At 35.6% G+C, this 16529-nt stretch overlaps 2 protein-coding genes across 3 annotated transcripts; one reads left to right on the forward strand and one right to left on the reverse strand.

The window, feature by feature from the left end:
• Nucleotides 1-4942: 4942 nt before the first annotated feature.
• LOC106766716 (3-oxoacyl-[acyl-carrier-protein] reductase 4) lies at nucleotides 4943-8369 on the forward strand. Of its 2 annotated transcripts, XM_014651446.2 has the most exons (10): nucleotides 4943-5373; nucleotides 5678-5731; nucleotides 6327-6407; nucleotides 6489-6534; nucleotides 6617-6711; nucleotides 6809-6841; nucleotides 6999-7133; nucleotides 7215-7308; nucleotides 7415-7497; nucleotides 7745-8369. In XM_014651446.2, the coding sequence occupies exons 1-10, from the start codon at nucleotides 5113-5115 to the stop codon at nucleotides 7775-7777; spliced, it is 915 nt and encodes a 304-aa protein (XP_014506932.1). In that variant the 5' UTR covers nucleotides 4943-5112; the 3' UTR covers nucleotides 7778-8369. The 2 variants fall into 2 exon arrangements, with proteins under 2 accessions (XP_014506932.1, XP_014506933.1); XM_014651447.2 differs by lacking the exon at nucleotides 6809-6841.
• An 863-nt stretch (nucleotides 8370-9232) lies between these two features.
• On the reverse strand, nucleotides 9233-12160 carry LOC106766710 (probable zinc transporter protein DDB_G0291141). The gene has a single exon (XM_014651439.2). The coding sequence runs from the start codon at nucleotides 12026-12028 to the stop codon at nucleotides 9542-9544; it is 2487 nt and encodes an 828-aa protein (XP_014506925.1). The 5' UTR covers nucleotides 12029-12160; the 3' UTR covers nucleotides 9233-9541.
• Nucleotides 12161-16529: the final 4369 nt, after the last annotated feature.

Raw genomic sequence — 16529 nt, forward strand, 5'->3', positions numbered from 1 at the left:
ATACACCAAAGTCATATTCATTCAAAGAACAAAGAGATTGAAAGATGAAGAGCAACAACAACAAAACAAAACATGAACTGAGAAAAACCTCAAAGTTTCATCACATTCTCCCTAACAAATAAATATAGAGAGTTTAGATGGCCATAGAAAATTGACTTACAATACAGTGGAAAATAAAAATGCAAAATAAAGTGTAGAGAAAGAAGGGACAAACATGAAACAAAAGAGAATACCAAGTCCAAAACATGAATTGAGTGTAGAAAAAATGGAAAACCCTAAGTTGGGTTGTTGTCCAGGTACAAAACATGAAAACCCTAAATTTGTTGTTCAAAAAAGCAAAAAAAAAAAAAAGAACTAAAGAGAGGAGGGATGTGGTCACATCACTAAACTCATTAAACCCTAGTTTCTCTTTGGTTTATGACATGGCCTAAAAAAGTATAACCATAAAAAAACAAAAAGTAAAGCAAAAATGAAAACTAAACAAAAGATGTGATTGACATAACATAAATGACATGACACTCCTTTCTTCAACCCAATAATAAATGTCCTAGCCCAAAAATGGTTCACATTCATCTTGAAAATAATTAATAAACAAAAATTAGACCAAGTGATATCAAATTAATTAAAATCCAAATTATTGGTTCAATAAAGCCCAATCAATGAAAATGCACTAACAATAGACAATTAAGCATGAATCAACAATTAAGATTCCTACAAAAAGCTAAGAAAATAAAGGAAAATAATGACTTATCAATCATGTATATTAATTTTGAAAAACTCTTATCTATGTTAGGGGTGGCAAGGCAGGGCGGGCTAGGATGGTTGGGGTTCTGAGCTTATTGGTCTGTATAACCCACAGTCCGTGTGGCCCTACAATGGGTAGGGTGTGTTGGCCCACTAGCCCACAAAGAATTCAAAACCCTAATTTTTCTCCTAAAACGTGCCTCACTCACTCATTCTTTTTTATACATTTTTTGTTCCTCTTTTGTGTTCTTCTTTCTTTCTTGTGAAGCACACAAAGTGCCTCATTCATCATATATTCTTGTCTCGCTGCAACACGCTCACATAGTGGTCCCAACCGCTTCATACATGACTATTAAGTTTGATAAGAATGTAATAGTATAGATTTTCAACTACTTTATTTTGTTAAAACTGTTAAACCATGTATGGAATTTGTCATTAGTTAAGAAAAAAAAAGATCAAGTCAAGCATGCGGACCGACTCACAGACTAATTCCAATATGAGATAGATCAATATTTTCAGCATACATATTGCAGGCCAAGTGCGAACCAAGCCTAAATTGCCTGAACTAGCTTACATTGCCACTCCTAATCTATGTTGCTTTCGAGAAATAAATTGCATATAAAATTGTGTTAAAAACATTATGTATAGATAAAAAAGTTTAGCATTATTTGTTTACAATAAACTTGGTCAAAATAAAAAATATTTCAGTTTGAAGAAAAAGTATTTTGAACATTAAGTAAAGTTATTTGAAAGTAATAATCACAATAAATATTTATCATAATATTAAGATAGCTAATAACACATTAATTAACTCTTCAATCATTCATTCTGGCTTATGTCTTTTAATTTATTTCTTTATTAGCTTATCATTTCAATAAAATGTTATTTTGAAAAATGATGTAAAATTATGCATGCTAAAAGAAAAGGAAAATTCTTTACATTAGCCCATGATAATCTTTACAAAATTATTTTACATTCTTGAATTGGATAAAAATCTTAGTGGTGTTTGTAGATTTGAAATTTCTTTTAAAAATAGTTATTGCTTTACTATGAAGGTGAAACTGAAATTACAACAATTGAAATGCTTAGAAATAACTTTAATTTTTTTCATGGACTTAGATGAGGATCATGACTTTATTACTACAATTGATAATTGATGAATGCCAATACATGGGGAAAGAGTGGATAAGTAATGTGTAATGGAATTTTCATGAAAATCACCAAGAAGATACAATAATATTGATATATGAGTCTAATTCACATAAAAATTAACATCACTTTAAACCTAAACTTTTAAATTAATGTATTTATGGGTCTTGTTACTCAATTTTCTCATTTTATATAACGTAAGACTTAGATTCACATAGATTTTCACTTGGATTCGATGTCAGGGGTGAATTTGCTAAATTTGGGATGAATTTGCTAAATTTGAGTCATATATATGTTTTATGAAAATTTCATTTATGAGCAGGTGAAATTAGAAAAATAAGATAAAAATAGTTAAAATATGTATGGAATAATAATGTGAAATAAATCAAATTAATAGCTTAACAACTATTTAGTGCAACAAGTGCTATGAACTAAAGACAACATAGTAACATTATAAGAAGCAGTGTTAAATTATGATATTTTGTCATGCTTCGAATTTTAAATATATTTTAGAAAATATTTTATTGTTTTATAAGTTTTATTTTTTATGATTTCTTTTAGTTAATTAATTCAAATTTCAAATAAATTTAGGAATTCTAATTTAATTTTAAGTTTCTATATAAGTATTCTTATTATGAATTTTACGGGTTATTTTTTATGTAATTTTAGCTTGGTTAAAACCATTTAGGTATCTCTATTTTCGTAAGGTATTTCCATTTTGGTCCCCTTCTTTCAAAACTTCCCAATTGGTTTCTTATAAGTGCTGATTTCAAACAAATTAGTTTCTGCCGTTAAAAATCGTTAACGGAGTTAATTTTTTGATGAGGTGAGAAGTTGACATGGCTTGTTCTTTAAATGTGACACTTTTATAAGTGGCATTTCATAAAAAAAAATAAAAATAGTTTTTAAAGAGACATCTTCATCCTAGCGTTTTGGTTTTCATTGAACAAACCTTCTGAATCTATTCCAAAAGTTAAGAAAATATAGTCAGATTAACCACAAATTGAACTCTACTCCATTCATAAGGACATCCACCCATATCATCTCCAACAAACACAAGTCAAAATATAACTCAAAGCTGAAGGCATATGATTAAACAATATGATACAATGGAAATTTAAATCTGAACCATCATTATCGTCGTTTCCGTTTTCTGTTTTGTGGCTTTGCTTGTTCTTGCTGGGGTTTGGACTTACATTAGATTCAACAAGAGGAAGGAGTTTGCGGGAGGGAAAGGTGTTGGCGGTTCCGAGGTAAGTGGCACCAACCATATTACCACATCCAAGAATACCCCGAATTAGAATGTTCCACGAAACCACATTTCTCATGGACAATTCTTCAAACAGTTTCTGTGCATCTTTAGTTTCTTTACACTTAAGATAAACACTCAAAATCTTATTTTGCAGCGACAAAACATGGTGAAATCACAACCACCACTTTCCCAGACAACAATGCAGGAATCTGAAAGCACAGAGGTTTCCCTGTTCCAAAAAACATAATTATGAATAAATGCACAAAGCCACTCTACACTACAGAGTAAAGCACAAATAATACCGGATCCTGTTGTAGCAAGGACAAGACAGTCTTTGTGAGCAACCCAGGCAGAGATGGCTTCCTTCTGAAAACTCTTCAAGGATGAAAAACCAAAATGTCTTTTCATTAGATTACTAGTCTTCTGCTCCCAATCAGATTCAACATCCAAATCTTGCGCTTCAAAAGGCTTTGAAAGCACAATAGGATTGGGTTTAATCCTCAATTGAGGGATTTCCTTCTTGTGTTCTTCGGCATCGTCATTGGAACTAAAAACTTGCGCAAAGGTCGTTTTTTGAGAGCATTCCCATTGCGGGCATGCGGATTGAAGGTGTGGGTAGTGGATGGTTCTTCAGTAGTAGAATTGAGAATGTGTTCCACAGCGCTGGGAACAGATGGACCCGCTACTTTAATGGTTTCGACTATGCTCGAATGCTCGAAACCTATTTCAATCATTTCTGCAATGACTTTGTCCCAACATGTGTCGTTCCCATCCATCGCATTCCTTCCCATAAATTACAAGAAAGAAAGAAAAATCTCTTCTTGTTGTGGTTGGAAACAAAATTCAAAGGGTTGGCACAAAGAGCATAGAGCAGAGAAGAATGCGTATACTGTGGCCACTGCGGCCAACCCCTTCTTCACCCGAGTGAATCTCCTTTAGGCCGCCATTAACATCTCGTCCTCCACCGTTTTTGAACCCTAACCGCGGACCAGAGAAGCGAGGTCAAATCACGAGCAAATAATGTTCTCTCGCAAGAATCGCAAAACATAACAAACCTTCAAGAGTAACTTCTTCGTCGCAAATCGTCAGCAGCCAAAAATTTTCCGATGTTCGAATCATCTTCCTCAAGAAATCTAATCTGTACACAGTAAAACCCAAAAATTCTACCAACAAACCTTAATTTTAAAATATTTAATATTATGAAACTCCACGTATAAACCCACATACTAAAAACTTACCACCTCATCCCCACTTGTACATAATTTTAATACAGTTACCGATTTTTAACGGCAGAGGCTAATTTGTTTGAAATTAGCATTTATAAGGACCAAATTGGAAAGTTTTAAAAGAAGGGAACCAAAATGGAAACACCTTATGAAAATAGGGACGTCTAAATGGTTTTAACCTTTTAGCTTTCTATATTTTGAACAAATTTAACTATTTCTATATTTTATTTTACAAAATATTTCTAATCCATGAAGGTTTAATCCAAACATGCCGCTTCGCCATTATAACATTCTAAAGAATAATAACAGTTTAATAATTTTTTTTCCTTCTAGCGGGATAGGTTTTTCCATTTTAACTTCATTATTTTGATTTTTCTTAAATGAGCCAACATAATTTTGTTATCAAATTCTTTCATGGTAATAGTATTATTATAATGATAGGTGGCATTCATTTCTTGTGTACTATAGATTTCATCAAGTTATTAAGTTTGATCAATAAAGAGTTGTTGATGTAATGTGTGATTATTGTAATGTTGTTATAATCTTATATTTACCCTTTTTAGAATTTGGAATTGGAATTGGTTCAAAATAACTATTAAACCAATAATAACATCACCTCTTTAATTGCCTCTTTGTGACTTCCAAATGGTAGCCTCGCCAAGACAGAAATGAGTGTTTGTTGTTTTGAGATTACAATCTCATTGAACTTGTGTGTGTGTCTGAGAAAGCATAGGGAACTTGATGATGATGATTATGGGTTCTCTGGCTCGACCAAACTCCCTCTTTTTCCGAACCAGTGGAAGGGGACTTACCCGTAAAGTAGGGAGTAACAAGGTTGTGTCTTTTCAGAAGTTGGCATGGAATGGTTCATTTCCCTCTGGGCAGCTCGAAGTTGAAGCAAGACAGAAGAATAACAGAGAAGCAGCTGTTGTTGTAGTCACTGGAGCCTCCAGAGGCATTGGCCGTGCAATTGCACTTTCCTTAGGTAAAGCCGCTTGCAAGGTAAGTTCCTTGTTGGCAATTCAGAAAATTTAACTATCATAATTCAGAAAATTTAGAAATAAGATGAATTTGTATAATGTTTGCAAATTTTACCTTACAAGTTAGTTTTATGATGTTGCATTGAGTTTAAAGTCTTCTTTTGAATAGTATAAAGCCAAAAAAAAAATAGTGTATATAATCAAAGTAAAGATTTAAGTACGAATCAAAATTTGAAGATTTAGTGCATTATGCATGTGTGATACATATTACTCACTCTCTTGTATTTTACTTAATAGGGCCGCATATGTTTTCTACTCTATTGCAGGTTTTGGTCAACTATACCAAGTCATCCACGCAAGCTGAGGAGGTTTCCAACTTGGTAAGTACAATCTCAAAACTTCTTTCCTCTTTCTATGTTTTTGGTGCTTTAATTGTTATACTCATTGGCCAAGTGCATGCATATTTATAAGATGCAAAATGACTGTGTGAATACATATTGGAGTAACATCGAGTGAGGAAAATATGATAGAAAATCAGATATTATGACTTGAACATATATAAAGAAGACTATGGAAAACACATTGGTGTAAAATGGTGCGTGATTCCAATGTGAAAGAGGTAGATTATATTGAGTTATAGTCTTGGCTTAATTATGTTTTCAGTAGTTGAAATTTGGAATAATTCTAACATATTGCTGAGCTTGCATGAAGAGGCCATATTGTTGTACTTATATGTCTGTCATATTGATAGGTCCACGGTTTTGGATTTGCAAATTATTATATATTTTCTTATCAATAGGAATTGAATATAGGTATTAGGTAGTTTATAGCAGCTAGTCACACTGTTCAACTGCCCAAGCTAGATTGTTGTATACTTCCTGATCATGAGTTTGGTGCTATTTATGGGTTCAAGCTAGCTCGATCAGTTATGCTTTTTGACTAAACTGCATTAATTTATTTGATTATTACTTTCAGATTGAGGCATTTGGTGGACAAGCTCTTACCTTCGCGGGAGATGTTTCAAATGAGGCTGATGTGGAGTCTATGATTAAAACTGTAAGAAAATTTTCTTTTATTCATTAGATTGATGAAATTATTCCACCTGGTTAAGTGATTAATTCGTACGTGCAATTGCAGGCAGTTGATGCATGGGGAACTGTTGATGTATTAGTGAATAATGCAGGTAACTTGGATAAATTATGCTGCCACTTATTTATTTATTTACTTCAATTTCAGATTTCATCCTTAAAATATCATGGATTCAGGAATTACACGAGATGGATTGTTGATGAGAATGAAGAAATCTCAGTGGCAGGAAGTTATTGATCTGAATCTTACTGGTGTTTTTCTCTGCACTCAGGTGAATATGTTCAAAATTTGAAGTTCATGTTGTTAAATCAAGTATAGCTAGTTTTCTTTTCTTTCATTGCTGGAGCCGATGGTTTCCTTTTATACAGGCAGCATCAAAGATTATGACGATGAAAAAGAAGGTGACTGCTACCGTAATAGAACCCTTTGGCCATTAAGTGGACTTCTTTTTTCTCGATTCATCAGTTTGTGTTTTATTATGTTTATATGCTAACAACAATGTCTATGTAAATACTAGATGTTAAAATATGATATCATAGGTTCCTGTTACTTTTTCAGGGAAGGATAGTCAATATTACATCCGTTATTGGTCAGGTTGGCAATGTTGGACAAGCCAACTATAGTGCTGCAAAGGCAGGGGTAATTGGCCTCACAAAAAGTGCTGCCAGGGAATATGCTAGCAGAAACATCACTGTAAAATCTTTGAGCCTGATAGTCAAAAGGAAGGTTTATTATTGGTTGACAGGGTTAATTACAACTCAGCATTTCATACAGGTTAATGCAGTAGCCCCTGGATTTATTGCATCTGATATGACTGCCTTGCTACGACCAGACATAGAGAAAAAAAGATTAGAGTTAATCCCCTTAGGTGAGTAACTGAAATACTTTTAACTCTGAAACACTTTAACTATATTTTTAAATAGTTGAAGATGTGCTTGTTGCTAATAGCTATTAGTCTTTTACCTCGGATTCAGGAAGATTTGGTCAACCAGAAGAAGTTGCTGGACTTGTGGAATTTTTGGCTCTTAATCCTTCTGCTAATTACATCACTGGACAGGTCATTTATTAATCTCCCTATCAATATTGGTTTTCTAAATATAGAACTAACTATTGAGTTCTATCATTAAAATATCAATATATTATTTGTTATTAAAGAAATTCTTGTCACGTTGAAATGAACATGGAGTTTATTCTGATAACCTATGCTAACATCATCTTAGGCTTTTTGTAACTTATTTTATTTACATTTTCTCATCCAATTATTCTGTCTTGTGTTTATGTAAACCATAATTTCCACGTAACAGGTGTTCACTATTGATGGAGGTATGGCAATGTAAAGTCTCAGGACTCTGTTTCCGAATATAGCAATTTGAACTTCTTTACATCACAGTTCATCGCAGGCCACAGAATTTTAACTTCTGTAGCATGGTGATAGTTTGTTTTATACTGGTCTATGCTCAAGCTACCTGGTGACTTGTGGTAGAAGTTCAGTTTAGCTTTCTCACAGGTTGCTTCTTCAGAAGAATTTGACATATTGCTGGCGACTCTTATGGTCACATAACATTTTAAATTTCATGCAATTTATGATTTTGGTTATTACCTTTCCTTAACGACGAGATGCTTGAATAATGAAATTCTCTTCTTTTTTTTCTTCTCCCATGGGAGAGGGTGTTTGGTGTTGTCTTTTCTTTAGGTACAGTATTCTAGTTGCTTATTTCAGTCTAATGGTTATATGTTGCCTTGGAAGCTTCAGGCATGAGGTTCGATTCAAAGTGTTCATAGAATGTAAGTTTAGAGCCTCTAAGGAGTACATGAATCATGCAACAAATCTTTTACACGAGATCTGACCACTAGGTTAGTCTTTACAGTTAAAAGTGCACAACTGCAGTGACTGAATAAATGAAAATGGGCTTGCTTGTGCAGTCGACCTAGAACAAAATTTTCCTGTTTAATTTGGAATCACAACTTCTTGGACCACAATATTCAAACAACTCTAGAGTGATCTCAAATGTAGTTTTAGATTTTGGATTATTCTTTTCAGGAGGATGTCGGCTTAAGAAGTAGGAAGGAACTTCCTTCTTCCAGTTTAATTCTGATTCAATGATACCAACAAAAAAGTCAACAGTATTTCCCATATGTTATCAAGTCGGCTGTAGGCACTGTTTCCAGTCTGGTACGATTGGCGAAGTTGGTTCTTATAATACTTGATAAATCCAACCACAAGTTTAACAAATTATGATCAGAACAAATATAATTTATGATGACAGTATCCTAATCACATTTAGCAGTTTGAAATTCGAAATTAGAATTAGTATAGGAGCATCAAGCACCTGTGCATTCATGACTCCTTACAGAACCATTAAGAAAGTTCAAGATGCTTGGTACCCTAACGTCAATTATGTAACGTTAAGCCAATAAAAGAGTTGCAAAAACATTCTACGAAAGATCAAAGACATTAAACATTTTATGGAAATAATATAATATTGTGAGACCAGATTATTAGAGACAAACGGATAGCATTTTTATCAGTTTAAAAAAAGAGGATTGCAACGTGAACGCAATCAAATGCAATTCCTAAGAAGAAGGATTGGGTTCCGTTGGTGGCTGAGAGGAATAGACCCTAACGCCTTTTACTCTCATAATTTTAGCTTTGTTAATTTCCAAGGTTTTCAGATTTCGAAAGATATGATGGCTTAATTGCAGCAAGGTATGATTGTTGTTAGTTTGATTGGAAGATGGTATTGACGTATAACATTAATAGTTGTTTGAGGTATTAATTTACATCCATAGTAAAAGTCAAGAATGGTTAAAAAGCCAGTACAGGATAAAAGAGTATAACATTAAGAGTTGATAAAAGTAATTAATCTACCAGCTATGCCTGTGTCTTTACATTGCCGTGTCCTAAGCAAAAGCTACAACTGTGCTACTTGTGAGATCCTGACAAACAGATCAAAAACAAAAATCATCACCCTTCACGAATTTAAATAATCACTCTCCTTCCCGAATTAATACACAGGTGTTGATGTTGTAAAGTTGTGAAGCATTCGGTATGTAAGGTTGACAGGGACATCCTTCCCTGGCAACAACTATTTCGAAAGAAACTACCCGACACACTCCACCTGCAAGGTTACATCCTTGATTCCAGCATTATGTAACAGATGCAAAACCTGAGACTTGGCGGATGTCTTGTCTGTATCTGTCGACAAGTGAAGATGCAGAGTACCAACAACATCTGTGTTTGTGAAGCTCCAGACATGAAACTTTTGAATGCCATAAACACCTTTTATCTTCAAAACGTTAGATAAAGCATCCTTCAACTCACGCTCTTGCACCCTTGGCACTCTTTGGAGTAAAACTTCTGCTGAATTTTTAAGTAAAGGTATCACGGAGGATACAATTAAAATAGAAATAAAAATTGAGCAGGCAGGATCAGCAATAAGCCATCCCTTATACTTAATTAACAGTGTAGATATAACAACCCCAACACTTCCCAAGGTATCGGCAAGAACATGCAAGAATATCCCTTCCATGTTGTGATCAATATGGTGATGGCCGTGCTCTTTGTCGACAAGTGGAGCTTCTTCATGGTCATGGCTGTGATCAATATGATGTTCACCATGGTCATGGCCGTGATCAATATGATGTTCACCATGGTCATGACAGTGAGCAGCTTCATGATGCTTATGGCTCTGAATACTATGATTATCTTCATGATCGTGACACTCACCATGATGCTTACTCCCATGGCTATAATGGTTATGACTATGATGATCGCCATGATCACTAGAGCATGAATAGTCTCGATTATCACTGGGAATAGATATAAATTTATTATGGCTTACATGTGTTGTTTCGTGAGGATGGCAATGCAGATGATCATGATCATGATCATGGTGGGTATGATGGTGATTATGTAACTCTGAGTGTGAGTGTGAATGGGAGCATGATGATCCAGACCATCCATGGCCATGGGCGTGATGATGCTCCTCGTGAAAGAATATCAAGCCAATGACATTGACTAAAAGCCCTCCTATTGAGACAACCAACAAGCTATTAGTTGATATCTCTTGGGGATCCAATATCCTCTCAAAGGACTCGACCACTATGAGAGCTCCCACAAGAACTAGAAACACAGCATTAGCATACCCTGATAGCACCTCAAATCTTCCTCTTCCATAGTTATAGTGATTATTCGCAGGCAAACGAGATATATACGAGGCATACAACCCAATGGCCAAAGCAGCACAATCAAACAACATGTGACAAGCATCAGATATCAGCCCAAGACTATTGCTCATAAAACCAACAGAAAATTCCACAACCATATAACCGGCATTGATGAGAAGAAAAAGAGCGATTTTCCTTGACTTCCTCTCGCTCAAAACATGTCTGATAGGCTTCATAATCACGTCACTAAAAAATTCATCTTCATTGGAATGAAAAGGATCCAAGTCTCTAACACCAATATAGAGAAATAATCCACAGAGCAACAAACCCCAGAGGGAAAGTTCAGGAAAGTAAAAAAGTTCCAAGACCAGGGTACACACGAAGGTGACCAGAAACTCCCTCTGAGAGTCTCTCAAACTCACCAAACCATCATCATCGTTGTCATCATCGCTGTAACTCTCACTCAGTAGAACACCGAAGATAACAGTGTTGGCCAGGGGCCATAGCAGATTCCCAAAGGCGACACTGTCTTCTTCTGACTCAAACACAAAGAAGCTAAAAACGGCGGGAACAAAGAGAATAACAGTGGTGAAAAAGAGAGTAATTAACCGAACCCGTTTGTTGCCAAGCTGTTTAAGCGTGGTTCCGGAATCAATAAGCTTGTAACGAGTGAGAAAGCCGGACATGAAAGGAAGAAACAAAGGCCAAATCCTGCCAGAGACGCAGCTGGGGGAAAAAGGAAAGCATTCGACCCTGTCCCAGCCGAAGGAGAGCATAAGGAGGCCAAAGGAGAGGAAGAGGAAGCCGCGGAGGTTGGGCCGGCGGGGGTTTCTGGGCTGGGCGGCGACGGAGCCCATGAGTTCGGCGAGGATCATGGAGGCGGTGCTGCAGTAGCGGAGGGCTTGGAAGCGGAGGAGGAAGACGAGGGCGAGGAGGACAGATTTGATTATAAGGATCCTCTGATGGGAGTGAGGGAGGGAGAAAAGGGAGTGTTTGGGCTTGTGGTGGAGAAAGGGGTTGTCTTTGGAGGAGGAGGAGGAGGAGAAGAGGGAGAAGGTGAGGGTGAGAGTGAAGGAGAGGAGAGAGACAAGGAAGGAGAAGGGGAAGAGAGAGAAGGAGGGGGAGGAGCGGAGGAAGGGAAGGAGGGAGTAGAGGGAGCGGAGGGAGAAGAAGAGGAGCAAGAAGAGGGAAGATCTGGATTTTGATTTCGATTTCGGGATGGAAAAAGAAGCCGGTAGGCGGCGGCCTTTCGAAGGGGTGGCCGTCGGAGTAGGGAATGGTGAGTATCGAAGGGCGGGGTAGGGTCCCGGAGTGCCGCCGAATGTGGGGGTTCGCGGTGGAACTGAGAGACGTTGCGGGCGATGATGGTGGTGATGGGGGTGAGAGTGACCGTGATCGTGATCGTGATCATGATCGGCCATTTGGGGGTGGACTATGGGTCTGCGGTTGCTGAGCCGACGGGCAAACGGGGTACTGTTGGCTGAGTTCGAGTGAATAGGGTTAACAAATATTTCGGAGGGTTAAGTGTCAGTGGAATACTAAATAATATATATTTTATTTTATTAGGCAAAAAATAATTAAAAATTTTATTGAAAAGTAAAACGATGTGTTTTCTTAAACTTTTAGCGTGTGGAATGGAATACACTTTTCACAGGAATTTGAGACGATGGAATTGTAAAAGTGGAGGTGTTTGCTTGAGATGATTTGAGCTGATTTGCGAAGATAACAATTAACAGATTTGCGGGACGCTTGTGCCCTGTACGAACAATTCAATTACAACAGAAATCAATAAAACAAAAAAATTAATAAACATACTGTGCATTCACGAGTTTGTACTGGTGCCATGTGATGAACCAGTATTCCTGTGCTCGGCATGCATTTTCTTTCTTTTCCACCATGCTTTTGCAGCAGTTTCTAGTGGCGAGAACGTTGTTGATGATGAAGAACGGTGTTGATGATGATGACGGAGACGATACAGATCATGGAAGGAGGGATTGAAGAGGTCAAACAGCCTGGTTCCAATAAGAGGGTATCCGGTTCACGGTGAAGGAGTCCAAACGAGGCGTATCCGAACACAAGGTTGTCGTATCCGGATCCACCTTCTTCAACATTTTCCATGGCAAATGTATCCGGATCGGCCATCTGCAGCGATTTCTGGTATCCGGATCGAGGCAAGCTCTGCGCGACTTTTTCAGGTGCTGCCGGCGTCGTTTCCGGTTGGCTGTGAACCTTCGTCCGTCCGTCCATGCTTAGGTCGACCATGTGAACCTTCGTCCATGGAAGCCATGGTGGATTCGGTGTTGACGATTGGGTGGTGGCGTGAAGCTTCGTGATGGTCGGCGAGCACGCCGGCGACGGTGGCTGGCAGCGGCTTGAAGGTTGACAGTGGTGGCTTTAGGGTGGCTGACGGCTATGGGTGTTGAACGGCGGCATGGTGGTGAGAAACATGGTCGCAGATGATGGAGGCACTGTGCGACGGCTTGCTGGTGGTGCACGATGTGACTGCCATGGAGGAGTGGCGGCTAGGGTTTGGCAAGAGAATTAGGGTTTCTATTGGGCTTTAGTATTGGCCTGGTTTAGAACTGAGGGGTGCATGTAGGGAAATCTGGGGGTGCAAGAGTAAAAATTGTCTATTTGGACATTATTTTTCAAACAAATACTATATTTAAAATTAAAATTAATTTACAACTTTATAAATTTTTAATATTTTAAAAATTAATTTTACTTATTATTTCAATTATTATTAATTAATTTCCTCTCTTTATTAACATTTATACATTCAAATATAACATTACAAAAATCACATTTTATATTACTTTAATACCTAGGGACATTTTGGTAATCTATAATTTTTACCAATTAAACTAATTTTTTAAATTTGTCACATCAATCAAATCCTACACTAATTCTCACAAACTTTACTCTCAAATCCACTCTCAATTACCCACAAATCCACTCAAAAAAACAACAATAAAATTACCCTCAAATCCATTCAAATCCATTCAAATCATCTTCCCCAAATCATCTCCCACAAATCCTCCCAAAAGAACACAACCTTAGTGTCCTTCAAGGTTTTAATAATTTTTAATCAATATTTATACTATACTTACCAACATATCTTTCTTTTGGAGGACGCTATTATATTTTTAAAATTATAACATTGAAATTAGAAAAGTACTTATATTTTGTAAGACTCACTTATAATATTGAGTTCCATTTATATATCGTATTAAATGGATTATGAGATTAAATGAAATATGAGAATAAATTCGGATTATGTTTACTATTGAATATTTATAAATTGTGGATGCAAATTTTATTTGCGAATATTGAAAATGTGTTTAAATTTAAGTAAACTTTGAACCCAACTAGGGTATTAGTGTTTGCCTTTTCTTTTTGCGTTACTTGTAGATAAAACTTCAGAATTTTTTCTTTTTAATATTGGAAAATCTTGTGAACTTGAGAATATTAGAAAAATAAAAAATTGATTCATGAATTTTTATTACCCATTTTTTCAAAATAAGAAATATTTTTAAGATTCTTACATAATCTGATTCTATATAAGAATATATCAGCATCTAAATTATAAGGTAAATAATATATTTAATTGAATTTAAATAAGTCACAAATGTATTAGATTATATATAATCTTATTGATATTCGATCTTTAATCAAACTTATTAAATAATAAATAATACATCAACTATTGCAATAATACAAAGTTAAGTTTTAAGTTAAATGAAGTTAAAGATTGTAATTAGTATCATTATAATAAATAGGTTTCGTTTGGAACTCTAATGATATATTATGAAAAAATAATATAATATTAATGAAATAACTTAAAAAAGATAATTCGTTAAAGACTCTTGAGAACTTCTAAACACTTCATCATTCGTTATTCAATACATCAAAACTATGACACTTCAACTATCATCCATTACACATTCCGCAATCGACACAAAAGTTGTGAGCTCCATGACTATATGGCTTAGTTGCTTCTAGGTTTGGCTTGTTCTAGCTATAACATTTCCATCACATTTGGTCTTCCTAGGAAGAATATTGGAAGGCGAATCAACCATCCATAGTATTCCTCTACAACTAGACCGACCAATTAGAGACCAATCAGTTGACATGAAGACCGCTTGGAGTCTAGCCAGTTGACGTGAAGACTTGTTCGACCCATTCCGAAAAATATCATAAATATAATATTCTATCCCTTTCATATACCATATTATAAGTGTTCAAAATTGATTATTAGCTACTATTACCTTACTAAACATTTACGAATAATATTGCATTTTACTACGTGACTATATATGAAAAATAACTATGGACATTATTACTTTTGTATCATTTTATCTTTAAATTGGTATTTGGACCACCTAGTATTTGTTTATTCTATAAAACTCATTGAAATTGTTATTTTAGAAACATATATATTAGAAGGTTTTAGAAGATAAATATAAATATATGAAATAATTAATTAAGTTAATACCACTTTTGATTACAATAATTATAGCATTTTTTCAATGTAATCTTTCATTTTTTTTTTGTTTCAATGTGGTCTTCATATTTGTTAAAAGTAGTAAATGTTATCAATGACTAACGATAAAGCAAAACTTGGCATATATGTAATATTTTGTGTGGTTGTGTATTAATTTACTAAGGTGGAAAATATCTTGTTTTGTAAATATTGAAAGGAGTAGTGAAATTGAGATTTTATGGGTTGATTGAAGATTGAAAGTTTGGAGACTAAATCTTTGCAATGAGTGGTTGACAATTGCACTTGCACTTGTGGATTTCTAGTTTTGGATTAGCGTAGGTGGGTGGTTTTCCATTTAGTTTCCAAGTTGGGTGTGATTTCTTCATTATGTGATTGTGAATTGTGACTTTTAGTATTAGGGTTTATGTTGGAATTTAAATATTTCACTTTGTAAGAGGCAAAAAGAGAATTATAAAAAGCCTTCTCTTGTTATTGTTCCCTTTTTCTAGACACAAGCATAAAGCTCAATCCCACACCAAACTCTCTTACAACATAATATCAATGACAATTCAACATTGAGGGTTTTTTCTAGCAATTTTGGGCCTTGAATCATCATTTTCCTCCCAATAGTGGTTCCAATTTGAAAGAAGCACAATAATGACTTTGTTGAGATTGTTGACAACACAAACTCTATATCAAACTGGTTTTTGATGATCACAACATAATGCTTAATAACAGTACACATGTTCCAGTATTACATGTTCTTGTTCTGAAGTGTTTGTCATATCTACTGAACATGTTTTGTTGAACTACAATGTATGTTCCTATGATTGATTGAGTGTTATATTTGTGGAACATGCTTGTATGGAAATGTGAAATAAAATGTTTTTGATTACTGCACATTTCTGAAAGAAAAGATCACAAGCACCTTTATGAACTTATATTTGTTGTGACAAAGTTCTAGTCCAGTCGAATACACTCATAATGGATTCGACTATGCTAAAATCTTTGTACAGATTTTGTGAACCAGTGATATGTGAGATTTTGAGTTGAAAAAAATTTCAAAGTGTTTTTTCATTTGTCATTCGACATTGTGGATTACATATTCGACTGTATTACTGATCTGTTTGGAATTTCGTTAAGCCTAGATGCTCCAACGGCTATTGTGACACCCGGGCACTGACGAGGGCGGGGAGTGATCGCCGGTGCAAGAAGCATGGTGCAGGGGGCACGGACAAGGAGCGGCTCCTGGCAGGCTTCGAGTGGAAGGGGCACATGGACGAATCGACATACACCGGAATGAGAGAGATCTGGAGATTGTATAGGTATGGGACTATACAGTTGAAGGATAGCTTAAAGGAATTAATTTGGCTACTCATATTAACGAAATGCATTTGCTTTTCGGTAGCCTAACTCATAAGAACTCCATGGTTAAGCGT

Source organism: Vigna radiata, chromosome 7 (genome assembly GCF_000741045.1).
Source record: "Vigna radiata var. radiata cultivar VC1973A chromosome 7, Vradiata_ver6, whole genome shotgun sequence".
Lineage (NCBI taxonomy): Eukaryota > Viridiplantae > Streptophyta > Magnoliopsida > Fabales > Fabaceae > Vigna > Vigna radiata.

Bases quoted from the DNA above. Each gene is read 5' to 3' on its own strand.
- LOC106766716 (XM_014651446.2), top strand. From the start codon at position 5,113: ATGATGATGATTATGGGTTCTCTGGCTCGACCAAACTCCCTCTTTTTC. The intron at 5,374-5,677 runs GTAAGTTCCTTG...ACTCTATTGCAG, and splicing joins TAGGTAAAGCCGCTTGCAAG to GTTTTGGTCAACTATACCAA. The intron at 6,408-6,488 runs GTAAGAAAATTT...GTGCAATTGCAG, and splicing joins TGGAGTCTATGATTAAAACT to GCAGTTGATGCATGGGGAAC.
- LOC106766710 (XM_014651439.2), bottom strand. From the start codon at position 12,028: ATGGCCGATCATGATCACGATCACGATCACGGTCACTCTCACCCCCAT.